Source organism: Mus caroli, unplaced genomic scaffold (assembly GCF_978045245.1).
Source record: "Mus caroli unplaced genomic scaffold, Mus_caroli_1 scaffold_8, whole genome shotgun sequence".
Lineage (NCBI taxonomy): Eukaryota > Metazoa > Chordata > Mammalia > Rodentia > Muridae > Mus > Mus caroli.
This window is the reverse complement of record NW_028227263.1, coordinates 1,726,433-1,753,155: the sequence shown is the minus strand read 5'-3', so window position 1 is coordinate 1,753,155 and position 26,723 is coordinate 1,726,433. Positions and strand designations below refer to the sequence as shown.

Genomic DNA, 26,723 nt, shown 5'->3' with positions numbered 1-26,723 from the left:
ATAAAGCCTAAATTTTAGTGGCTAGACTGACTTCTTAGAAACAGAGGTCATCAGGAAATGTACCTGGCATGAAGGTAATTCCTCATCTTGAGGACAGTGTGCTTTGCAAACCTTGGATTTTGTGAGCCTCTCCTTAGCTTTACTGTGGGATAAACTTCTGAAAAGTATTTTCACGTGGCTCTTCCTGATCCAGGAAAACCCTGACACCTGTGTTTAAAATACTTAGAACAACATCACCAAACACATCACTGCACATACATCTAAGCAACACACTCTGTCACAGGCTCTGGGGCATCTGTGTCAGGGGCTCCATCAGAACAGATTAGGGTCAGGCTCAGGGCCTTTCTGACAAGTGCCTATTACAGCAGCTGAAGACCCAGGAGCTCTGTGTCAGGACAGTGCAGTGCTGACTTCTCTGTTTCTTAAGCAATGCTGTCTTGAGAAGAAAACTCCTGGCACTCCTTTTAGGGGAAGCAGCCTGCTCTCCATGTGCCTGTGCAGGGTACACAGACGCCCACCATGACCAGGAGGTAGAAACCTGGTGCAGGCCACGAGCTTAGCTTTACTTCCACATGTGCTCCGTGGGCTCTTACCTTCCCCTTCCTGAAGTGCCTTCTGATCCCCAACGGCCTCAGGCACCAGCTTCCCATAGGAGTGCTTTTCACTAGCAGCAAACTTGGCTGTGTCGAAGTAAACAGATCCATTTGAAGCATAACTGGAAACAGGAGGAAAAGAGGTCTCAGCCATACACAAAGCACTGGAGAGAGAGCATGAAGGGCTAGGAACTGCCAAGGCCTGAGGCCACCAATCCTCTGCTCTCTGCAGTTGGTCAGAAGTCAGTTTCATGGGCCGAGTAGGAACAACAGGGATGCCTCCTGAGGCAGGGGACCCTACCAGACCTTCTGTTTGGTGTATGTAGTCCCTTGATTACACCCCCACTCAACAGCACAACGATGGCATAACCTCATGTGACACACCTTCTCTTCTGTCTGCAATCTACTGTGTAATCCTGTCGTGACTCTCTCTATGTCTCTACTGTATTTCAGCACAGAGGAATGTCCTCTCTGACCCAGCTTGCCACTTGACTAGACCAGTGTCTCCTGCTGCCCTGCAGCCATTGGTCATGTGGAGTGAAATGGCACTGTCACTTCAGAGGCAGCTGCAGCAGACACTGTGCATAAAGTCCTCTCTTCTCTAGCCTGAGCAGCCAACAAGCAGAAGAGACTTGAGACCAGGTCCAGTGATGCAGTCAGCAGGTGCACACCAGGTTCCTGTCCGTAACTCCCTCTTAAGACTCTCTGAAAAGGCTAACTTGAGTGACATGGGAAAGTTTGCAGGTGTCAGACATGCTAAAGCAGTAGCAGTGAGCTGGGTAATGTCTACACTAAAATCACAGCCAAGCAACAGGTGACACACTCTTAAAGTGTCTGAATGGTACCAATGTCTTGAGGGGCCCTTCAGTGTCCAAGTGCACTATCATGTCCTCTCATTGCTCTGCTAGCATAATGCCCACCACACTGGCTGGTTTAGTGGGAAAACAAACACACAGTAGACAGAAAAACCTGGTTCTTCCCTGTCAGCAGGAAGAGGAGGCTGAGGATGGCTGAGCACAGGCCTCTGGGCAGTCATGAAGCCTGTAACAGAGCTTCCAAAGAATGGCTGCTGGGTGCTAGTTTGTGGTCAGATCTGCCTCTCTAGCCTGCTTCCTGACTCAATTAGCAAAGTGGCATTTTCCCAGTTAAATGCTTGTGACAACGGCATACTATGTATGTATAAAGCAAGGGTTTCATCCGTAATGTAATGCAAGTTCTTGCAGGGGAGCTAGAGTGAAGAGGAGTTAGGTCAGGTGCTGGGCCGGGAGGTGAGAAGGTGTGGCTTCCGTACCCAGACTCTCTCCCCATAGAGCTGTGTGGCCTGGCACAGAAGGAGAGGTTTCTCATGCTCACCCATAACCATTGTCCACAATCTTCTGGACGAAGTTCACAATTTCTGGCACATATTCACTGACACGGGTCAGGACATCAGGAGGGAGAACCTGTGGGGACAGAGTCTCAGCGCTTTCTCCCAACAAGCGTGAAAACTTCAGCCTTTGCTAAGCACACTCCTTGAAAAACACATGACCGTTGGAACTGCCCGCAAAGAAGTGGCATCCCTGTTACGTGGGACACTGTGGCAGAAGGATCACAAGTTTATGGCCTGCAGGGATATTCCATAGAAACCCTGTTTTAAAATAAAAGGTAAGGGACAGAGAAATGGTTCAGCAGGAAAAGAGACACATGGTAGACAAGAGACCTAGTCCCTCCCTATCTGGGGCAGGGGAGGTGGCTGACACCTGAGTATGGCCGCTGCAGTCATGAAGACTATGACCCTGGGTTTCTGACACCTTTTCAAGAAAGTCCTAAGTGTCAGTCATGGGGACAATACGCATGAAAACACAAAATTAAGGAGAAGCATCTTCTCGCCCCTCATTCAAGTTCAAGGCTTAGTTAGCCACTCACTGAGCTTGCAAAATGAAGATACTGTGGACCACAGGCTTTGTGGCTTTACCAAAAGAAGAACTTGGACCACAGGTCTTGGTCTGAGAAAGCAAGGACCAGGCAATACAAAGCACTCACATTCAGGGCTTCCATGTCTTTGTGGAACTCTTCTTCCCAGAACTTGGGCAGCTTGGAGAAAATAGAGTTGTCAGTCACCTCACTGCCACCTGTGGAATCCAGCCAGTCAGAGAGCAAGTCCTTTGCTTCCTCCAGCAACACCTAAGAGAAAAGATACCCACCATACATGGGCTAGGTTTCATTCGAGCAAAACCAGCAAGATGCCAGCAGCCAATCAGTGCCCTGAGGTCACAAGCAGTCTTGCAGAACAGCATCCATGAGTTGCCATCTCCCACTGTCGGTGTGAAACATGTTCCAACTGTGCTCTTGCTGGGTGAGAAAATGCCTGTCCTCACTGTCCCAGGAAGAATGTTTTGAGCATGTTACCTTCAGCAGTGCAGGGCTGTGAGACCACACAGGCAGTCTGTGTGTCCATCACAGGGACACAAAGCCAAGAGCAAGGAACAGAGGACAACATGCAGATGACCTGGCACAGCAAGGACACCAGGGAGGTCACAAGGTCTGGCACACTGGCAGGGAAGCTCACAGGCCAGCAATGCTCTCAGTTTCCTGGAAGTAGCAAGGCAGACCTTTCCAGGGCGCTCACATTCTTCCCCACGTGAAGGGGTAAGGGACACAGAAAAGATAAAAGGAAGCTGGGGTGGTGGCTCATGCCTTTACTTGAAGCACTTGGGAGGCTGAGGCAGGAGGACTACTATGAATTTCGGGCCAGTCTGGGCTATAAATAAGGAAGCCAGGTGTGGTAGCATGCCTTTAATCTTAGCACCTGGAAGGCAGAGGTAGAGGTTGAGGCCAGACTCGTCTACACAGAGAGTTCTAGGACAGCCCAGATTACATAGAGAGACCTTATCTCAAAAAAGAAAAGAGTAGTGACCGGGTTTACAGATAAGTACTGAGTACAAGTGTCATGTCTAGAAAAATGTAACCTTTAGATGACAGGCAACAGCGAGCCACAGATGCCATGGAGATAGTCCGGGCAAGTGTGAACAGAGGAATAAACCCTCTGTTTTTGAGGGTAAACTTTGAGATACAGTCTACTAACCACTACACACTCCAAAGACAGGGCAGGGTGGCTGGAGAGGAGTGGTGACTGGGACTTGAAGTCACCTAAAATGGAATGCGACCAGAAGGGTAGAACAGAGCTAGGCCTCTAACAAGAATTCCAGTGGGAGGAAGGGAAGCCGCAGGAATCCAGAAGAATGCCCAAGGACTTCTCAGAACTCAGGTGACAGCCTGCAAGCTGGCAGCACATGCGTATCTGGTCATATTATGAGATAGCAAGAAGCCACAAGAGAGTCTTTAGAAGGAGCTAGGCACAAGAGAGACGATAATTTATAGGACAGCATTCTGTCCTTAGCTACTGCTGACATTGGTAGCTGGGAGTCAGCAGGGCAGCCCAGGGGCTTGGAGAAAAATGTACCCACACAGCACATCCTGCAAACCACCCCTGAGACTTCACTGGAATGGACGCCAACAGCTGGACTCCCCACTCTCAACAGTGCTTCTTCAAAACTGCCAAAGAGAGAAGACTCAGAGCCTAGGGACAACCCATCCAGGTGCGACTAGTGGGAACTGTCTTGTCCAGGGGAAAGCTGGCTCCACGGGCATCCAATCCCTAAGAAAGTGGGTACCATCAAAATCTAGTCCATTCAAAGGTCATGGCACCAAAGCCATAGTATAGCCTGATCTATACTGTGAGTGTTCTTGGGAGCTCTGGAAAGGTATAGGCTACAGAGCCCAGCCAGCATCCACCAGCAAGGGGGGTAAGGGGGTACCATTATCCTGCACTTTTTAAAAAAGATTTTTATTCATGCGTATTCTTATGTGTCTGCCACTTGAGCTTGAGTATAAACATAGGCTAAAGAGGACAATAGATGCTCTGAAACTAGAGATACAAGTCGTTTGAATCACTCACTCGTAACTACTGAGTTGTCTCCCCAGCCCAGAATCCTCAATTTAACAGCTCCAGACGACAGGACCAATGGATGCTCAGGAAATGCTGGGCAGAGAATGGAAGTCATGAAAGTGCATCTGACCTCAGCGAGAAGAGACTGGGGTGAAAGGGCAGAGGGCTGAGATACATAACAGAAGCTTTAAAAGCAAGAGACTACAGCATACAGTTGGGAGCTGAGTTCTGACCTCCCGGGGTTACTTGGACAAGAGGGGGAGCATATACTTTAGGCCATTTATTCAGTTACAACATGCAGCACTATTTCAGAGGTGAGCAGTCTGATGTGTGCTGGGTGACAACTCCCACTCAGCACTGCTTCAAATGCGAGCTGGGAAAGGATGAGTGTGTACAACTGAACTACTTCAGAGAAGGAGCCCATGAGGCAGCAACCAGAGGCCAAGACACTACAGCACTTGGTCTCACACCTGCAGTACCAGCACTCAGGAAACCAAGGAACAGGCGGAAGGCTAGCCTGGGCTACACTGATTGTAAGGTAGCCTGCCCAAGATCGCTCAGCAAACGGGAAGCAGGAGGCTGGATTTCAACAGCTGGCCCAGAAACAGGCCACTCACTAGGGATAGAGGTAGGCTGGTCCTCAAGTCCATGCTGGCCATTCAGTGCAGGGGACAGTGGGCTGGATACTTCTAGAGACTAAGTTGCCTTCAACATGACAGGAGATGAAATACCTCAGAAAAAAACCTAACCTTAAACTTGAAACCCCTAATCAGACAACCTCCAAATCTATAAATTCGGAAGAGAAAAAGACTGGATTTTAGTTTCAATGCCAGCAGTGAGGACACGCAGGGAGTGTAGAAAACGCTGTGCCACTCACATAGCAGGTGTGGGGTACAAACAAAAGCACAGGTCTTAGCTCTAAGGGAACAACATGAGGTCCTGACAGCATACAGCTCATGGAGCCATTTGGGCAGCAAAGTCAGCAATGTGACAGATAAGCCCTGGATGGACTCGCCAAGGTCAACTCCCAAGCCAGTCACCATGCTTTACCAGGTTCTCATGGTTGATACCTGTGGGACACGAGGAGAAGGGGCCTTTCTGAAGTACAGAAGGCCTGCCTGCCCAACTGTCCTGGGCTTCAGGTTTCCCAGAAGCCACAGACTCAACGCTGATACTGTGTGAGAAAGTGAGGTGTTTAGGTCAATACCTTTCAGTGAATGGATTAGTGTGCACCGTGTAAGAGCCAGAGGTGACCTTTTCCCATGCCCTCTCTTCCCAATCTGCCCTCTGACAGTGGATGATGGAGAATCCCTTAGGAACTATAGAATACATCTCTATAATTTTTAGTTTACCAAGACTCAAATGTTCTGGTATAGTCACTCTCCATGACCTAGGACACTGACTTCAGGAAAGCTATTTAACCAATGAGGAACCTGCCAGAGCTTCAATAGAGCAAAGAATACTGGAGAAGGAAATGGCCAACCCTGGTCAGCTCTAATCAGCTTGTTCCAGACAAGCAGGGAAACCGAGGACCACTTGTGAGGGTCACAGTGTAGGCCAAGATGTCAGTGTCTATCAAAGAAGAGGACCCAGGGCTGCCTCTCATCGTTGACAGGCTGTAAAGAGAGGGGGTAGAGCCTAGCAGAAGTTAAGTCAGGCCACTAGGGTGGGCCCTTCCCATCTCTGCTTTCCAAAAGCCACAAAAGGAGCAGCATCCTCCATCCCACTTTGCTGCCATGCTCTGCAGTCTCACTCCAGGACAAAGCATCAGGGCCAACAAAGGCCCCAAACCCCTGAGGCTGACCCAATAGGACACTTCTCCTTCTAAGTTGGCTGCCTCAGGAATTTGTTGCAGTAACACAAAACTAACACATAAAACAACAACCCTAGAAAGGAAGGAAAGAAGGAAGAAGGAAGGAAGGGAGAGAGAGAGAGAGAGGGGAAGGAAGGAAGGGAGGGGGAGAGAGAGAGGGAGAGGGAGAAAGGAAGAAGAAAAGTCAGAAACCTACTCAGCATGAGCTGGTGAGAGGGCTCAGCAGATAAGGGCACTTGCTACCAAGGTTGACAGCTGAGTTCAATCACTGGGACCCACATGGTGGAAGAAGAGAATCAACTCCTGCAAGTTGTTCTCTGACCTTCCTCATTCATGTAGTGGTATGAGCTCTCACCCCGACAAATGAGTAAAAATATAATTAAAAAAAAAAAATCACTCAATGAATCGGTATAGCAGTGTGGTGGTTAGGAGGAGGATGTCCCCACAGGTACAAATATTTGAAGACTTGGTCCCTGATAGTGGTGCTATTTGGGGCGGTGGTAGAACTTTGCTGGCAGAAGTACATCAGTGGGGGTGGGCTTTGAGAATCTATAGCCTTCCTCTTCTCCGCTGCCTGCTGCCATGCTTCCCCCATCACTATGGACTCTTTCTGGAACCATGAGCCACCACCTGGAGCCACCCCCTCAAACTCCTTCTTCCTTAAGTTGCCTTTGTTCCTGGAGTTTTATCACAGGAACAGATACATATCTGCTACAAGTAGCAATGAACAAATGAAGATCAACATTTTTTAAACCCGTTCCTTAAAGTAGCTCCAAAACAGTCATGAAAAGGTGCTTGACAACACTTGCCATCAACAGCACAGCCAGGCACGGTGGCAGGCACCTTTAATCCTTGTGCTTGGGGGGCAGGGGGGGGGGTGGAGATGGGGGAATCTCTATGAATCCAAGGCCAGCCTGGTCTACATGAGTTCCAGGCTAGCCTGAAATAAAAGAAAGACCCTGTCTCAAAATAAAATAAAATAAAACTAAACAATTACAGAGGCTGGAGAGCTAGCTCAGAGGTTAAGAGCACTTGATGCTCAACCATGGCAAGGTAAATCTGGATCCTAGCATATATACACATAACCACATAACTGCAGATCCAGAGGATTTGACTCCTTCTTCTGACCTCTGCACACACCAAACAAACAAACCCAACCCAATTACCAAAAGCCCCACACCTATGATAGTGACAGTCTTTAGGACTCTGTTGATGGCACCTCAGTGGGGACTCCTTTAAGGCCTGTGAAGTGCAGAACGCTGCAGAGACTTTAGAAATAAGCATTCGTTTGCCATATGATCTGGCAATTACATTCATTATTTACCCAAAAGAGCTGAAAACTTACGTCCACACAAAGCCCACACACAGCTGTCTATAGCAGATTTATTCATAACTGCCAGACCTGGAAGCAGGATACCCTTCAGATAAACAAATGGGTCTTATCTAGACAACGGGATACAGAGTATTAGCCAGTGCTAAAAAGACAGGCACTATGAGGCCATGGAAAGGAATGGAGGAAACTTAAACCATGCATTTCTATGAGAAGCAGTGGCACTATAAAATAATTACAGATACCTGGTTCCTTACACAAAGCCTCTAAGTTGTTTGGAATTTCCTGGGTGAAGAAGCATCTATTGTTCTGTAAGACGACAGCCTTGAAATGGGTCTACATGTCAAGAGAGTTCCAGCTATCAAGGTTACAAAGGGAAAGGACAGAGGCTAAGCTGATCACCAATGGCCATCAACAGTCTAATCAAACTAGTGTCACAAAGGTTCGCAAGAACCCACTGTGGTAGTCACATGTATAATGCCAGCATTTAGGAAGCTGAGGTAGGAGGATAATCAGTTTGAAGTCAGACTAGACTGTGAAAAGACCCTATCTCAATAAACAAAATAAACCAACACAAAAAAGCCAAAGGACATGGTTGGGAAGCTCTGGATAGCTGCTGACTGTGCTGAGTGGAGAAACCACAGCCCTGACTGCTGAGGCTCCTGTGAGCTTCCCTTCACGGCTGATCTTTCCAGGACAGCACATGCTCTGTCCTGGGTGTAGGCCAATCTAGAGGGGTAGGGAATCCTGCAGCATCTGCCTGTTCTCAACCTGAGTGTCCCACCTGTGTCACTGTGACCAATCTCAGAGAACAATACAACTCCGCACTGAGTTCCACAAGTCCTTCAGAGAACCCAGGGATGTATGGTGAGTATTGGGACTCCGAAGAGTCACCCAAATATATGGTGTAACACTCAGCAGGAATTCCATGTTAGAATATGGCCTAAAGAAACTCCTAGAAACTTGCACCACAGATGCCACACCACAGCTCACACATGGATGTACACTGGCAGTTGGGAAATACAAACATAAGCAACAGGTGGGGCTGCCTCCCACTCACAGGGACAGCTATCACCAAAGGTATTGGTCAAATGCTGGTGAAAATGCGTGAAAGTGCTATGTGATGTAAACAGAATGCAGAACGTGGGATCCTGCAATCCCACTTCTGACATATGCAAAGAGCTTCTAAAAGCAGAGTCTAGAACTGAGATTTGTATACCATGCTCCCAGCACTACAACAGCAAACAGCAGAATAACATAAATAGACACAGACTTGGGAGTGGATAGCCAGGGTCCACCACACAATGGAAGGACACTTGCCTTAGGTAGGACAGAAATGCTGGCCTACGTTGCAACATGGATGAACCTGGAAGACACTGTGCTGAGAGATGCCAACCACAAGAACTAAAACTGCACTTGCTCAAGGTCCCTCAACCATCAGACACACAGAAGGCAGGATATGGTGCCGGGGTCGAGGCAACCAGTGCCTCATATGGTGAGCTTGTTGGTCACCTCAGAAGCATCAGAGAGGCTCTTCCCAGAGGAATGGCAATGACCTCATGTGAACCCATCTCAAAAACACAGCTGAAGGAAAGAACATGGCCCTTAAGAGTATCTGCATGGACTCATGGACTTGTCCTAACACCAGACTGTCTTATGGGAACACAGAAGAGAGAAAACTGAACAGAAAAAGACAGCAAAGGTAGAATGGTCAGCTCGGGTGGGGGCCCAAGGTCAGGGCAAGGTGGAACCCAATCTATAACACTGAAGCCCAAACCTCTCCCAAGTACACCTTCATTCTTCTTGATGACCTACAGCCGTGATCCTTGTGTCTGGTTGCTAGAGCTAAAGAGTGGCCAGCAGGGGGTGCTAGCCAGAAGGGGAAGGACAGAGAGCAGGAAGATGCCCTCACTTTGATCTCAAGGAGGTTTTCTTAGGAGGGGAGAGTTGGCAGAGGGAGCGACAGCCCCAGCTGCATCACAGCCATGACTTGCTGCTCACTTCATCTTCAACTGCTGGCTCTGTTTCTGCTACCAAGAAACATAGGGGAAAAGCCAGTGGATAACTGTGGAAAACAGACGGCTGCTCCTCTGCATTCCAAGTAGAAGTGGGAGGAGGGAGCATGGGGGGAAGGCAGCTGCGATATGGGTTCTCAGGTTAGCCCAGGTTCAAGCCCAGTGGTGCTGAGCTTCCATGCCTGCAGAATGGAACTAGAGTCTGGGGCCCCAGATGGGATGAGACAGTGATTAAACATTGAAGAAGGGAGCCACAGGCCTGGGTCACCTTGAGTGTGGATCAATCTTGTGCACAGTAAGGCGTTTCATACAAATGGGCTGTCCAGGACCTGCCAGAGCTCACCTGTACTTTGCTGTCTACTTCCTCTCCAGAGAGGCTGGAATGCATAGCCTGTTCCAGTGGTTCTGTGGCAAGCTTCACAGAGTTCTGGATCCGCTCCAGCATCTGCCTCTTGTCGGGATCTGTTGTCTCACTTAACTTGACTGAAAATGGCTACAACCATAAGAACACATCAAACACATCAGGCATGAGTTTCCAGTCCTGTCAGACCAAAGATAGCTATGCTCTAATTTCAGGCGTAATTTCTTCCCAGGAAAATGCCATGAGCAACCCAGATTGTTATTGCAGTTGCTAAGAGTGGTGTGTGACAGGAAACAGACAGATCTAGTCTCACCATTAGTGTGATGGTTTAAAAGAGAACTGTCTCCTGTAGGCTCTGATATTTAAATACTTGGTCCCAAGGTGGTGATGCTGTCTCTGGGGAGGCTTGGAGGATGCAGGCTTTGGGATCTTAAGCCATGCCCTACCGTGTCCAGTCTGCTCCTCCTGCTCTGTGCTTGTGCCTGAGGATGTGAGCACTTGGCTATCTGCACCTGCTACCGTGCCTCCCTGCCATGATGGGCTCATGACTCTGGAGCCATAAGCCAGAATAAGTCAGTGTTTAATCACTGCAATAATAGGAAAATAACTAAGATATATCTAAGAACCACACATTGAAAGGAGGCTCGTTCAGAGCAACGGTGTGGATGTGGAGAACATACTTCCTCAGTGGAGGTCACAGCACCGTGAACACAATGAGAACTTACAGATCAAGGGTCTGCCTTGTGATCAGAATTGGTCTTCGGATTGCTTGTGACCTTAACACTGAGGACCAGACAGCAAGAGGGATGGAGATGCATCAGGTATTTCCCCTAAGCGATAGGAACACTACCTATTCCACTCCATAGCCTATAAGACTCTGATCTGGTGACTGTCTTGTAGGCCTGGCAGGGGCAACATCTGCTGTGGCTTTGGGGCTCCAGTGAAGCTGGTTTGAGTCTTACAAAGGGCCTAAGAGGCACTAGGAGGAGGCAAGGGTGGTATCCATGGCCTTTACCTTCATGGCATCACGGACATCCTTCAGGAGCTGGGTGGCTGGGGGTTTCTGCTCCCGATACTGCTCAAACAGGTAGTTCTGCCGTGCTCGCCTGATGATCTGTACAGATGGGAGAGAGGTTATGATCAGAGTCCATTCTCTCCCATGTGTAGAACTGTTCTTACACTGCAACTGAGTGAGGGTGAAGAGGCATGGGGACAAACACAGGTCCCAAACACTGTGGCACTGTGAGACACCATTACCACCCTTCCTTCTGTACCTGCAAAGTGAGGCTGAGGTCTACTGTGAACATCTGGGTGTCTAAATACAGGTCACTGAGGCCCCAGCTTTCTCAGCTAGCAAGATACAGAGAGGACCTGCTTCCACAAAGAACCAGGAGTTATGGGAACTTAGCCAATGCCCAGAATCTGCAGATTTCTCGCAGCATCTAGGCACCTGTGCAAATGGCTCTACCTCTGCATAAACTGTGTATCAGTTCACAGCGGGGACTCACTGTTTATTAGGTCAGACACAAGCCTGCCTCCTCTCCAGCCCATCTGTCTATCCATGTAGCCCAGCAGTCCTCTAACTCCTGATGCAGTCCCGACTGGCCTCACACCCAAATCATCTCAGCCTCCTAGTGGTGGTGGGCAGCTGGATTTCTTATCTCAAAGTCCTGCTTCCTCTCATGTTAGCCATCAGGTCTGAATGTTAACACAGGCGCCCCCTTTACCTTATCATCAATGTCTGTGATGTTCATGCAGTAAAAGACATCATACTGGAAGTAATCCCTCAGCACCCTCCTCAGGATATCAAAGGAGATGTAGGACCTGAAGCAGTGGAAAGCACAGTTCCCCAGTTGGCACACAGTGCCTGTTAGTTTGATATTGCAAGAACATGAACAAACTGAGCACCCTAAAACTGAAAACACCCCCAAATCCAAGTTTTCTGAGCACCCACACGATGCCACAAAGACAAACTTCCATGCTATGAGATAATATTTCATCAACAAAACTGTTAAGAATTAAAATTACCTTTAGACTATGTACATAGGATACACGTGAAATAGGTAAATACTGGGTTTTAGTATGGGTTCCATCCCCAAGACCTCCCATTTAGATGAAAATGGTCCAAAATCTGAAAACCTGCGACCCTCAGCATTTCTGGACCAGACATCCAGGCTAAGGAAATTCAGCATGTTAGGGGCAGGCTCCATGGCTTTTACCCCATCAGCCATTAACTCTGAAAAGTCACACCGTTAACATGTGTGTCTGTGTGTGTCAGGGAAGGGATCATGGCCCACTACACCTTAGGTCTGCATGTACACATCACATATCCACCGGGGTAGAGACAGTGTCTCGGTAGACTCCAGGATGGCAACACAGGCTCTTTAATTCTCCAGTAGTACAGATCCCCAGCATCAGACCCACCTGGCATGTCCCATGTGAGACGCATCATAGACAGTCGGCCCGCAACAGTACCACGTCACCTTCTTCCCATCTTGAGGTATAAATACATCCTTGTTAAAAAACAAGGAATGCCATCACCAGAAACTCAAGACACTCCACAGCACAGCAAGAGGAGCCACAGACAGCACACTAACTGATGGCTGAGGGCCATTTATTTGTGAGCCAGAATCTGGCTTTGAATTCACAATCCTCCTACCTCCACCTCAAAGGCCTAAGCCACAACCAGCAAGACCCTCCTGTCTCCTGTTTTACTGATGAAGTCATAGCATTCAGTAAGCTGTGTAGTGAAAGCCTGGTGAGGCGTCCTCACCCCCTCCCTCCCTGGAATGTTCCTCCTTCTCCTCCTCTTCTTCCTCAGAGTGGAGAAGGGAACAAAGTTGCTGTTGTGAAAATGTCAGCTTAGCAAAAATTGCAGCTAACAAATACCAGCCTGACTCCTAACTGCTCTAGACAACCACCTCAGGAGGTTGGCACAGATGCCATCTTCTTCAGATAAAGGACAAAAGGCTAAGAGCAGCTAGCCAAGGTCTGTCCTTCCCAGAGGAGCCTGGCTTAGGGGCCAGAGCATCCCAACAGTCACAGACTTCTCTGGGAGGTGTCACTACCAGTGAGTTACATAAGCAGATGGGACCTGTCCCAGACATGTCTCCTGCTTGCTGAGCACGTGATCAAACACTCAGCCAGGGTGCTGGAGAGATGGACCTGATTTCAATTCCCAGCGCCAATGCTGGGTGGCTCACAGCCATCTCTAACTTCAGCTCTCAGGAACCTGAAGCTTCTGGCCTCAGTGGGCAATGTATTCACATGCTCATAGCGCCACACAGATACACACATATACACATAATTAGAAGTAAAACATTAAAAAATAATAATAATAACCATCCCATAACTGGAGAGCTTTCTGAAGCCTGTGCCACTATGGGTGTGAGCTAAGTATAACAAACCATGATGAGCCTATCAGGTTAAGAGGCTGTACTGGCTTCCTGGCACATGCTGGGCTCCAACACCACCTGGCCGGTTTGCCATTTGCCTAATCTGCTTGGCTTAGGACAGTGTATGATAGCCATGGGTCCTCCTGAAAGCTGCCAGCACTTGGCTTGGCTGTTAGGACCTTGAACACTCAGGCCTGGCCAATGCTGAGAGGCCGGCAGGCAGACTTCCCCAAAGCACTGTCGTGTACAAGGCATCTGCACCCTCGTTTCAGAGCACAGCTCTGTCTGGGTTGCAGAGGCCAAGGCAGAGGAGAAACAGAAGATGCAGAGGCCATCGCACAGCATTGGAGTGACAGAAGGACTCTGAGCCTAAACTGAGGGAATATGGGAGTCATGTGCAAACTTTCTTACCTTGTTCCGGGTGAGGCTATTGTAGAGGCGGAGCCTGCAGGGCTCAGTCCCTGCTGGGGGGGACCACTGAGGCTGCACTCGCCGGCCTTTACCTGGAAGCACAAGAGCAGATGGGTCACATGGCAGGTCACCTCTGGCTCTCAACACCAGGGTTGAGCAATGGCACTTGTGCTTTTGAGACAAGATTCTCGCTTTGTAGCCCCAGCTGTTCTGGAACTTCCCATGTCATTCAGGCTGGCCTCAAATGGAGGCTCCTCTGGCCTCTGCCTTCTCAGTGCTAGGCTTAAAGGCATGTATGTGGCTTGTGATCTTCAGTTCACCTTCTGCTGCTGCATCCCAACAAGACCTCCAGAGAGATTCAAGAACACCCACGTGGTATGCCACACACCTCCCACCAGCCCTTGGCCATGCACCCATCCCCACACAATGCTGTACGTGCCTCTGGGTCTCCATAGGCTCTGACTATGACGTGGCAGTGGCATTGCAGCCCTTGCTGCCTTCAGCTCTCAGGATCCTTTGCCTGGGCAAGGTAACAGTCTGTGGACACTTTGTGTTACACAGGCCACCTCCAAGTCACCAGGTGCAACAAAGGTTAAGGTAAGAATAGCCTCCAGCCCCTCCTTATCTCTGTCCTTGGCATCATATCTGGCTTGGCCCACAGCTAGACTGACCCTAAGCTCTAGATACAAGTCTGTTGCACTCCCACCCTGACCCAGGCCGGTCCACACTGGCTTGGCAGGCTCCACAGCCCAGCCTCTTTCTCTCAGGCAGTGCCTGCTCTCTGGATACATGACCCAGGCACTCTTTAGCATGTATCTGAGGCCTGAAGGTCTTTCCCTGAAGACAGACCTGTTTCTAGAAAGGACGTCCCTAATCTGCATGCCTGGGTACTCTGAGATGTCACAAGGGTGATGCTTCAAGCCTCACAATCTCAGTCCAGAAAAGCTGACTGAAGCCCACCAGGAAACCGTATGACCATCCACAGCCTGCCCATGCTCTGTCAGGCATACCCCTGCCTTCCTCCTTAGTCCTGCTGACAGCCATGCCCTGTGTTGCTCCTCTATGCAGGTCTACGAGTATGGATCTCACTGGGCCACCTGTGGCAGACCATAATGCACCTTGGTCTCCAGTCCCTCAGCCCCCCTCACCTCTGCTGAGGAAGGTGGAAGGTCTTGAGCTGACCTGGTCCTGGTCTTCCCTCACCATGGACACTTCTCTTGCTTCTGGCCACCTCTGACTCCTATGCAAAATTGACTGTAAGTGACACCACACCTCAATACTACCTGTTGATTCTGCTTTAAGTCACAGAGAAATCTGTTATGGGCACGGGCCATCCCCAGGCTCCATCCTTGCCCAGATCACACTAGACAGAATAAAGGAGACTGGTAATTAACAGGCTAAGGATGAAGGGGAGGACCATCACTGTGTGGGGGTACATGAGGGAGGTGACAGCGGTCAGCAGCAAGCAAGAGCTCCTTCCTCCAGGTATGGGGTCCCATCACAGGCAGACAGAGGCTGGGATGGGGGAAACTCCAACTCTTCACCAGACACCAAGCTCAGTCTCAGCTTACCCTGAGCACATTAGTACCTGACCAGAAAGTATCTCAATGTGATGGGAGGATTCTGAAGCTGTACTTCCTCAAAAGACCCAGAGGTGACACCAAAAATGGAGATGCTGCTGGATTCTCACAAGAAGAGACACTACCAAGGGCTGCTACATTGAACGCTGCCACAGACCCACAGCCCAGTGACAGGCTTTAAGCTCATCCGGCAGAGACACATTCTGGATTGGAAAAGGGTGCAACAGGGCAAGATATACAACAGCCTGCCTTCACAGGTTCTCTGGGTCAGCAGGGCACACAGGGGAGGTTCTTAGGCTCTCCCTGAACCCACAACCTAAGGACCCACAGCAGTTTCCTAGGTGTTGTCAGCCTCTTTAGGTTTCTTCTGAAACAGTCCCACTCCGGGCCAGGCACCTGTGGTGGCACGGGTCTGGTACTGCAAGTGTCACTGACTACAAAACAGGCAGCTTTGTAACGCAGACAGCTACACTTTGAAAATAGGATGCAAGAGGCTGGAGGTTCAAGGATGGAGAAGCTGCTGGGAAGCAACGGCCAGCTCTAAGGGTGTGAGGTAATGCAGGAGCTTGAGCCCACGTCCAGGTGAGAGCCCCCAAGCAAGCTCAAAGCCTGAGGATGGAGTGGACCTCCATGCTGAACCACACGGGGTGACGGAGGGAAGGATGGTGCCAAGTAGGCTGGCTCTTCAGGAAGGGAACTATGAAGGCTAAAAAGAACACATACATTTTCCATGTTTGAGAGGATACTTTACTGCTAGGGCCTCAGCCTTGAGAAGGCAAGAGTGGTGAAGACAAGATGGGACATACTTTATGTATAGAGCAGCAAGCAGTAAGAACGGTGGGTTATGTTGTAGGCTTGAAGTGAGGAAGTGTTCTTTCTCATTTGGAGAGCATGCTTTAGAAGACACTCGGGACAGGGAGAATTCTAATCCTCATAGCCATATGGAGGCAGACAGAGCTACCGTTAATCCAGAGACATGATGTGGACTCTGGAGCCTGGGCCTGCCAAAAGCCAGTGAACAGTTATGGGCAGCCCAGCTCCAGACTCCTCCTCTCTCTCAGCCATGCTTTTGCATGTTTCTACATTAGGGATCTGACCTAATGCATTTTCTTCACAAGATTACAAGGACCTCATGGCCCTGTGGGCAACTGTGGTGCTAGAGGAAGCAGGGCAACCCTGTTAGAGGATGTTAGTGCTGTCCTTGGTCCATCTTCCATTCAACAGCATCCCTCAGAGAAGCCTCAGTAGATAGTGGCTGACTGTAGTGCGAGGCCCTTCTCTTCATGGGTCACAAGGCCCCTGAGAAGCAATGCTCTGCTGTGTCCACTAGCACAGATAGTGGTATGTCTATTTGGTTCTTCCCAGAACCATAAATGAAGCCTAGATGGTTGGCTGTTGAGGCCAGGGCCCATCCCTGGTCCCCTTCCTACTGCCTTAACTTGGAGTTGGGGCACAGTGTTCAATCTGACTCCCTGAGATCTTTGGAGAAGACACCTGGTGTTATATATGACATCTGGAACACAGTGGACACCTGGGACAGTACTGGACACAGAAACAGCAGAGGTCCAGGCAAGACTATGCAGCCACACCTCCCACCTAGGCTGGAACAGGGTTTTACTTGGGATAATCCAGAAAAGTCAAGACTTTTCCTGACCCTAGGAGACTCTTCAACATGCTCCAAGTTCCCAACCCAAGCCTACAAAGCCTCAAGGAGGCCATAGCAGGGGCTACCATAAGTCAGCACTCAGTCCTCTCCACATAAAGGAAACATGTACTACAGCCAAGGGAGTCTGGGGCTCAAGGGCCTCAGGCAACGTCAGAAAGGAGCACCCACAGAAGGGAGCTTTCCCATATGGCCAGATCAAGATGACAAACCATTGGAGTCCCAAGCCAGAGCCTTCACAGTAGTGCCTCCTCATCCTAACAACTGTGCCCAGTGACACCAGCAGCACCCACAGGCATGACTGACTTCATCTCAAAGCAGACAGGAGACTTATGCATTTTTTGGTCAATGAATACAGATCCAATATTTAGTGACATTGCACCTGAAGAGAAACAAATGTAACCTAAGGGACTAAAGACAAGAACCAAGAGCCAATCCCATCAAAGCATTAGTGAAACCCCAAGACAGGTCTGTAACAGCATCTAGTATGGCCCTGAAGTGGTCCCAAAGGTGGCGCTGAGCCACTTGTTGGTTACATGACTTCACCCTACCAGACCCAACAAGCATGGCTTCTGCCCCACAGGAACACTTGACTGAAAGATGGAGGTGAGTCTCCAGCAGGATATCCACTGCCCTGTAGCACCTCATGCCCTTGACCTTGAAGCAGAGGTTCACTGCTGTTACTCACTTGCTTGAAGCCTGCAGGGCTCGTCTCTGCCTTGGGGGCCACCCAGGAGCGCTTCTATGTGCCTGAACCACCGAGCCACGTGGAAGAGCCTTGAGTCAGCGGGAGGGGCCGAGAGCTGCCTGAACACGTCCACATCTGCCTGGGATAGGGAGTACCCCTGGATATAGCTACGCGTGCTGAGGTGTTGGTCCAGGGCCTGCACCCTGGCTGCCTCGTCACTAATGCTCAGAATGGACCTGTAGTCAGCAGCTGCAAAGACAGAGGGCACAGGATGTCAGGCCAGAGGGCAGGCAACCCATGACATCAGGCAGGCAGGCAAGCAGGCAGAACAGCACATGTCAGGCAAGCGAGTAGGGGAGATGCAACATCAGACAGGGCAGGCAAGAGGGCACAGGATAGAAAAAAAGGAATAGGTCACAGGATGTCAGGCATGCGCACAGAAAGCTTCCAAGGTCCAAGAGCCAGACAGCTGTGTTTGTCAAAGCCCTTTCCTGCATGTCAGACATCCAGAAGAGGAAGGACCACTGGGTGGGCATGCAGAAGGATGGCAGGGTGACAGTGGGGCAGGTCAGGTTCCCTCCTAGAGCCTTAAGGAAAGGCTTCACATGTATACTGAGGTGGTCTGTAGTACCATGAGTGATGTTAACGCCAGGGATTGTGTATTTTAAAATGGCTAACTTGGATCAAGCATTTTCATGTACACCTTTAATTCCAGCAGAGGCAGAGGCAGGCAAATCTCTTGGAGATGTAGCTCAGAGTACTCACCTAGCAAGTATAAGGCTCTGGGTTTGATGTTCAGCACCACAAAATAAACTAATCAATTAATGAAATGGCTACTTGCATGCTGTGGAGAGGGTAGCAGCTGAAGAGCCCTCAGCACATGACATAGCCATGCATAAGCCTGTAGACTGGAACAAACATGGCTTCCAGAAGTGAAATACCATATCCCTTCCTAAGTTCTCCAAACCCACTAAGAGTGTTCAGGGCTGCCAGAAAGAACTGCTCTGAGGACACCTGACCCCTCCACTGGGGCACCTGCTACAAAGGGTATATAGCAGCTATGACTGCCATCACCCACACCCCTGAGAGTGGACAGTCTCCAGGCAGTGTTCTGCATGAGCTCCAGGAGGAGAGAAGTCTAAGCTTCTATCGTGGCTGGACTTTTACATCATGTCCTAGCTAGTTTTATATCAACTAGGTCTAAGTTAGTCATTTTGGAAAAGGGAACGTCAGTTGGGAACATTCTGCCACCAGAATGGCCTAGGAGCAAGCCTGTGGCATATTTTCTGAATTAGTAATTGAGAGCGAGCCCACTGTGGTGTCATCCCTGGTGGTCCTGGGATGTGTGAGAAAGCAGGCTGAGCAAACTCTAAGGAGCAAGCCAGTTAACAGCACCCCTCCATGGCCTCTGCATCAGCTCCTGCCTCCAGGTTCCTGCCCCATTTTGAGTTCCTACCCTACTTCCTTCAGCAATACAGAACGTCACCTGAGAGTTGAAAACATAAACCCTTTCCTGGGTGTTTTTTGGTCATGGTATTCTATCATAGCAGTAGGAACCCTAGGACACTGCAAGCCCTGTATCTTTTCCTCAATACTCAGCCTTTAGTACACGGCTTTAATTCCAAACAAGGAAGGTAGAGTTAGTTTGTAGAAAGAAGCACCCATGTTTGAAAATGATGTCAATTTGTGTGGCAGACAGAGTGATGAAGCAGACAAAGATTTGATGAAATAGAATATGCCGACTCTCACAAGAAGAAAGAGGAAAGAGAAGCTACTTAAGGGGCAGCGCTGAGAGGAAAAAGGGAGGAGGCAGTTTTATGGGGAGAGTTTTATAGACACAGGTGAAGACAGAATGAGCCAGAGAATGAGAAGGAGCCAGAAGATTGGAACATATTGCCAAAGTTAATATGAGGCCAAGCAGAGCTGTTCAGGAGAGGCCAAGAGAGAGAAAGCAGATTGAATCAGTCAGCTTGGAGAGGAGTTTGAACCAGAGCAGCTGAGTTGAACCAGCCAACTAGAGTTCAGAAGGAACTAGAAAGGGTGAGCTTATTCAGCAGTAAGTCTCAGAGGCTGAAAGCATTCTAGGCCTAGATTAGTAGACTGAGGCACTAAGCCTCGGGGTAACAATTATTACAGGAGAATAAAAGTTACTTTTACAATTCCCAGTTTCAGTTTCCTTTCCTTCTTTATGCAAGAGGTTCTCAGGACCCAGTTGTAGGGTTTGAAGAAGAACCCCTTGTTCCAGCCCCTCAGCCAAGGTGACAGAACTAGATCTGGGCCTTCTGCTCTACAAAGAGGGCCGTCCAATTACATTCTCATGACCCTGCCTCTAGGCCACTTGGGTGAAATTAACAGGACATCTCTTCCCAGATAAAGAGGCTACCCAAGAAGGAAGGCAGTCCCTGCCTAGCAGTCCCTGAGACCACTGAGCCATGGCCAGGAAAACTCCAAATACTTACTTCATCGCTTGTTTTCCTCTCTAAGTACCCACGAGGTTCCCTAATGATAACTGCAATGGCCAGCATTGGGAGACAGCACTGGGCTGCAGAGAGCTCTGGAAGATGGGCCTTGCCAGCAGGCTAAGCACCTGCCCTCTTCAGAAGGAAGCACACTTAATACTACCAGCCTCATAAAGCCTTGGAGCACTAAGTGCAATTACACTTAACACGCTTTACAAACCTCTGGCAAAGAGCCAGCGCCAGGCTTGCTGCTGTCATTACTGTAATTGCTCCTGCATTACGATGACTGTAATCACTGAAGTACTCCAGAGGCTCCCTGGAGGAATGTGCCTGACCACAGGATCCCAAAGGCTCTGGGTAGCACAGCCCAGACCACTGTGAGGGAGCAAAGCCTGCAGGTGAGAAGGGGAACTGAGGATGTGCAAGGTGCTCCAGCTGGAGCTGTGTAGACATTCCTGGAGGAAACGCCTAGAACAGATCAGCTTTCTCAGGGGAGCTGGTTAAGCCATTTCCTGACTGTTCATTGCTTGACAACAAAAAAATTCCTCCCAGGCCCATTCGGCAAACTTGATGTTACCAGGACCCTTCGAACATCATGGTCAAACTATTCTGCCTCCACAGAAGGGCACACCTGCAGCTCATCCCCTGAACTTACAAAGAGCAGAGCGCTCTGATGGTGGGACTGTCCCAAAGGTAGACAGTAACTGACACAGCTACAGACTCTTTGCCAATCAGCCACTGAGACTGCACAGGAGCTGGCATTCAGCACAACGAAGAAGCAAAAGTCACTCCAATGATTCATAGTCCTAACATGTGGAAGCAGCATCCTGCCTGGCTCTTTCCATCAGCATTCACACCCGCTCTCAGCACCTGTCCCGGTCCCCTTTCAAGTACACTGGAAGAGAGCATTTCTTGGAGCAGCCCCCTAAGCTCCCAGAGGGTAAGCCTTGACTCGACAAGGGGCTATACCGTCACTTGCTCTTGACTTCTGTCTATTACTGTCACTATTGCTAAGGGTCCCTCAAAGCCCTCACCTTGCAGATGTCCCAAAAGTAACCACACCTGCAGACTGTTTCCTCCCTGCAAAAGCACCCCCACCCCCACCCCCAGGCCCTCTAGCTGCTCCTGCTTCTCCTTTCCCATATGTTCCCTATGGGGTTCCCACTCTACTGCCACCAGGAGCTACTGCTCAAGATGCCAGAAAACATTCATATATTCAGAGGCTACTGCCATGAATGAACATAAGGCCACAGATAAGCAAATATCTGCATCCTTCAAAAAGGTCCACTTTGGCAGTGCCTTGGAGGTCCCATGGTTCTGTGTCTTGCTTCAACTGTGTTTGGACGGAACAGATCTGGGGACTCCCACTTTAATTGCTTCCAGCCACCTTACAAGTCTCCCCAGTCACAGCCTCCAGGACCATCTCCTCGCCGCCTTTGGCTCTTAGGACCAGCCAGCACTGTCTTCGCGGTTAGTCCCATACTCTGAATCAGCCATTATTCCACCAAAGTGGAAGCTGCTGAGAACTTGCACTGGTCAACTTGCACCTGCAGGCCTCCTATGCCTACCTCTCTCTGTGCTGCTTTTTTGATCGGGATGACGTGGCTTTGGAGGGCATAGGCCACTTCTTCGAACTGGCTGAGGAGAAGAGTGAGGGCACCGAGTGTCTCCTTGAGTTGCAGAAACACCCTTCCAGGATGTGCAGAAACCATCTCAAGGTGAACGGGGTAAAACCCAGGAGGCCACAGAACCTGCCTTGGCCCTGGAGAAGAACCTGAATCAGGCTCTCTTGGATCTGCACGCCCTGGGTTCTGCCCACACAGACCCTCATCTCTGTGACACTTTGGAAAGCTACTTCCTGGATAAGGAGGTGAAGCTCATCAAGAAGATGGGCAACCACCTGGCTGACCTCCATAGGCTGGCAGGGCCACAACCAGCGCAGACTGGCACGCCCCAGAGATCTCTGGGAGAGTATCTCTCTGAGTGCCTCACTCTCAAGCACGAATAGGAGGCCTCTGTGCCTTCCAAGGAGCTCCCTCCTCTGCTCTGCACCAACCCGCCATAGGACCTCTTCCTGAATGAACTTCTCAAACCACTAGACAGTTGCCCTAGAGCCTCTCCCATGTCTTGGACCAAGTAAAAATAAAGCATTTTGAAACAGAAAAAAAAAAAAAAAAAAGTCCATTTTGCTCTGTTTTCTACTTCCTGTACCTGGCAGCTGGAACCAACCTGGTCATTCTAAGAGATTCTGAGAAAGAGTCGCTGCATGGTAGCTGAAGTCCCTGCACCCAGGGGTACCTGGTCCTGTCTCTAGCTGTGGTGATGGCAGACTGAATCACTTCACTTCTCTAGACCTCAGGGTGCTCATCTGCACAGGAAGGGTCACAAGGAACACAGGCACCATTGCAGTTGCCCTGGGACTTGTACTGAGGCAGACTACATGTTAGGTATGATTATGAAGACTATGTGGTTCAACTATGGGGAAAATCTGGCACCTGAGATGAGCTCCACCTATCAGAGGGCCTGAAATAAGCCTGCGATCCCATACTCTGGGTGACATTGTATCCCATGTCATTCAGAGCTTCGGCCATCTTCTGAGGAAACAGGAAGGAAAAAGCAATCACCCCAATGCCCTCAAGTTGCAACTAAAGGCCATCTCTGTACTGTGGCTTTCCAGTTCCTGAGTGGTTTTATGTTGTTTAAGACAGGATCCCATGTAGTCCAGGCTGGTCTCAAACTGGTAATCCTCCTGCCTCATCTCCCAGAGTGTTAAGAATTACTGATGTGTAGCCACACATAGCTTTGTTGGATTTGTTAAAAGTGACTACCTTCTCTGAGTTGCTTTTTTCTTTCTTTTTTGCTAATTTGTTTGAGACAAAGTTTCACTATGTATCTATTATCTATGACTGGCCTCGAACTATGTTCTACTATGTAGAACAGGCTGGCCTTGAATTCCCAGAGATCCCCTTACCTCTGCCTCTGGAGCACTAAAATTACTGAACGACAGGCACATGCCACCCCACCCACCACCACCCATTCCTGGATTTTCATGGAAGTTCTGACTCCTGGATCATCTTCCCTCACGGCTTGTGATCTCCCCTGAGATCTGCACACCATGTATACACTTTTACTTAAAAGCCAAAGAGGAAGCTAGACATGGTGTTGTGATACCTGCCATCCCTGTAGGAGACAGAAGGATCAGGAATTCCAGCCTGGGCTATATGAAACCCTGTCTAATTGGATGGATGGATGGATGGATGGATGGATGGATGGATGGAGTCACAGAGTCCCATTCTTGACAGACCTGGTCCTTACACCCCTGGCACTGTTCCAAGTTCTTCCTATGACTACACCACCCTCAGTGGCAGGAACCATTTCCTGTAATGTGAGTATGAACACAGTTGTGACCCTAGACCTGTTGGGCAGCTCAGGGTGGAGCTGCTGGCCATGCTGCTGTGTTATAGTAGTCTAGGTGGACTTCCAAAAGCTGCTGTGGGTGAAGCAGGTAGAAAGAAACTAGGCATGTCAGTTGAGTGGAATGCTGGAATACAAAGGTAGGTACCACTGTCACTAGGCACATGCTAAGCAGTCTTGTCATCTGAGTACTCAGGTGATCAGAGCCCAGCAAGGCCACAGTAACCACAGAGCACCACAGGGTGCCTGAGAGATCTTGGAGACAGGTAACTGAGAAGTCAGAGCTCACATCTAATTTCTGGCTTCATCACAGAGACTAAAATCTACACTAAGCATTCTGCCTTTGAAGGCTTGCTTCTCACCTTTCAAGATATGGGCCAAGGCCTTTGCTCTTTCTAGAACCCACTTGCTAAAAAGACGAGAAAAGACACTGCTCTTCAGAGATCTGCCAAGGCCCAGGTCTACCCTGGGGTGACATAAGTGACTGCCTTCTGAGGGAATCTCCCAGTTGGCAATAAAGTAGATTGCCAATGATGCTCTGACAGTGATGCTCTGACTGGACAGGTCTCTGTGGTGACTGCTGACCACACTGGAGATTAAAGCCTTCATAAATCCCCACGCTCTTTCATGTATGCGTACACGGAGTCCCTGCTTCCTCTGCCCTACTTCCCTAAGTACCAACCTCATGTGCCCTTCCGCCCACCTGCTTGGGCAGAAGACCAAAACAATCTTTGGGCCTTTGCCTCACCCCCAAAGTCCAGCCAGGGCAGGAGGGGGAGTGGTGAGGTCTCATCCAGGTACCAACTGGAGTCAGGCTATTTGATACAGGACCATCTCTCCTATTGCTGAGTATCCAAGGAAACTTTAGCCTTAACCCAATCAAGAAATTGAAGCTGAGGAAGGGAGGCACTTACAAGACAGGAGTCAGGTCCCACCAAGGAGTACTCTAGCTTCAGGGAGTCATGGCAGCAACCCCCAGGTCCTGGCCTGCCACTGTCCATTGAGACGCTGGCCATCCCCAGGGCTTTGGTTTGGCACTGCCCACTTGGGCCACGGCTGTCCCCACAGGCTTACCGGAGAACTTTTTATCCCAGAGCCCTGGACTGGATACTACCCACCTGAGGATCCATCTCTGCCCACTCCAGACACTGCCAAATCCAGATCTCTAGCTTGCCACTGCCCACCTGGGCATGCACTGTTCCTAGAGCCCTGACCTAGCCACTGCCCAACCAAATAGCCTCCACTCTAGAGCCCTGGCTGGTCACTTCCCGCCCAGGGATCCTCTGCCGAACAGCCTTTGCCTGCCACTGCCCATTTAAGCCTTTACTATCTTCAGATCACTGGTCTGGGCACTGCCCACTTAGTCCATGGCTGTCCCCACAGACCCGACCTGAGCACTGAGTCCCTGGGTCATGCTGCCCCCAACCCCTGGCTCACTTGGCATTACCCACTCGTTCCACCGCTGTCGCCACAGCACCGGCCTGGGCACTGCCTCCTTGGATCATGCTCCCCACACAGCCCCAGCTCGGTACTGCCTACTCGGGCCATGCTTGTACCCAGAGCTCCACAGTCATCCCGCAAACCTCACCCTGCTCCGCGGAGGAACCTGCCATCACTGGGAATCAAGACCCGCGGCCGCCGCCACAGACGCCTTCCAGAATCTGATGCAACCGCGGCGCCGGAAGTCCCGCCCCACCAGTCGTCTTCCGGGCATGTCCAGTAGCTAGGCAACTGCAAAATGACGCCGACGTGGGGCATGATGGGAGAATACTATGGTTTACGCTGGCGCGGAACTTAATTTATAGACACCAAAGGGCTAAAACAGTGAGAAGCGCAAACCCCGGCTGCTGAAGAGGGCTGGGAGGGGCAGGACAAAACCGGGGAGTGGGAGGGGCGAGGAGCTGGGTAGAGGGGCGGGGCGAAGCGAGTAGAGATTAAGGAGATGCAAGGAAAAGGGTGGGGCAAGGGACTCGGAATGGAGGAGAGGGGCGAGGAAGACGCCTTTTTCTGAGACACTCCAAAAGGCCACACAAGCCAGGAAACAGGTGGTTCCTGTTACACTCTCTCCTGAATCCTTTTATTTCCTGTGTGTATGATGTCGCCTCCCAAGACACACCACCAGAGGGAGGTTTGTGAGAAGAAATGGAAAGTATTATTTTAGAAACATAGCCAGGTACATAGCGACACCCTGTCTCAAAATATTTTTTTTAAAAAAAAGCTCCGTTTTGAGGTTGGAAGATGGTTCGGTGGTCAAGAGCACGGCTGCTCTTCTGGAGGACGCAGGTTTGATTTCTAGCACTCACAACTGCTCACAACCGGTTGTAACTTCAGTTCCATGGGATCCTAACCCTCTTTTGATCTTTGTGGGCTTTGCATGCCTGTGGTGAAAAAAAAAAAAAAAAAAAAAAAAACAACGTGTGTTTTGTGTGTGTGTGTGCAGGGAAATAAATGCAATTAAAAATTATATATATATATATATATATATATATATATATATATATATATATAATCTGGCAACCATGGTCTTAATTCCTGGAAACTCAGGAGGGAGAAGCAGGCAGTTCTCAGTGAGTTCCAAGTCAGCCACGGCTACATAAGAGACTCTGTCTCAGCCGGACGTGGTGGTGCACGCCTTTAATTCCAGCACTTGGGAGGCAGAGGCAGGCGAATTTCTGAGTTCAAGGCCAGCCGAGTGAATTCCAGGACAGCCAGGGCTATACAAAGAAACCCTGTCTCGAAAAACCAAAAAAAAAAAAAAAAAAAAAAAAAGAGAGACTCTGTCTCAACATAAATAAATAAATAAATAAATAAATAAATAAATAGCAATTGATACTTGGTAATATGTATTGTTTGGTTATGTACCCCGGGACAAGGGACTGAGGTGCAAATTTTATATTTCAAAGCAGACCTGGCCTCTAGGTTCTCTCAGCATCCCTCAGTCCCTACCTGGCATACCCTTGCTGCAACCCTGAACTTTCCAGCCCAGAGGCTGGGCTGCCCTTCCCCCAGAGGCTCTTCCCTATATAAACCAGTGTTTTGGTCTTCCTCATCTCTCCTCCTGCCTTCTCTATGT

At 49.6% G+C, this 26,723-nt stretch overlaps 1 protein-coding gene across 4 annotated transcripts in view; it reads right to left on the bottom strand.

Annotated features, from left to right (window-relative positions):
- Cars1 (cysteinyl-tRNA synthetase 1) overlaps positions 1 to 25,341 on the bottom strand; it is a 44,865-nt gene extending 19,524 nt beyond the window's left edge. For 2 of the 4 annotated variants that reach the window (XR_015047780.1, XM_021166708.2), the window contains exons 1-10: positions 25,239 to 25,333; positions 17,778 to 18,026; positions 13,847 to 13,938; positions 12,465 to 12,553; positions 11,768 to 11,864; positions 11,056 to 11,154; positions 10,023 to 10,172; positions 2,616 to 2,756; positions 1,947 to 2,035; positions 594 to 715 (exon numbers count right to left, since the gene is read on the bottom strand). Coding sequence is in view for 3 of the 4 variants with exons in the window: in XM_021166708.2 (XP_021022367.1) it covers positions 594 to 715; positions 1,947 to 2,035; positions 2,616 to 2,756; positions 10,023 to 10,172; positions 11,056 to 11,154; positions 11,768 to 11,864; positions 12,465 to 12,553; positions 13,847 to 13,938; positions 17,778 to 18,026; positions 25,239 to 25,263 (1,153 nt within the window). In the remaining variant the exon portion in view is untranslated. Of the gene's footprint in view, positions 1 to 593; positions 716 to 1,946; positions 2,036 to 2,615; positions 2,757 to 10,022; positions 10,173 to 11,055; positions 11,155 to 11,767; positions 11,865 to 12,464; positions 12,554 to 13,846; positions 13,939 to 14,994; positions 15,014 to 17,777; positions 18,027 to 25,238 lie in introns of those variants that run through there. The other 2 variants (XM_021166707.2, XM_085841135.1) reach the window with 2 other exon arrangements.
- Between the last annotated feature and the right edge of the window lie 1,382 nt (positions 25,342 to 26,723).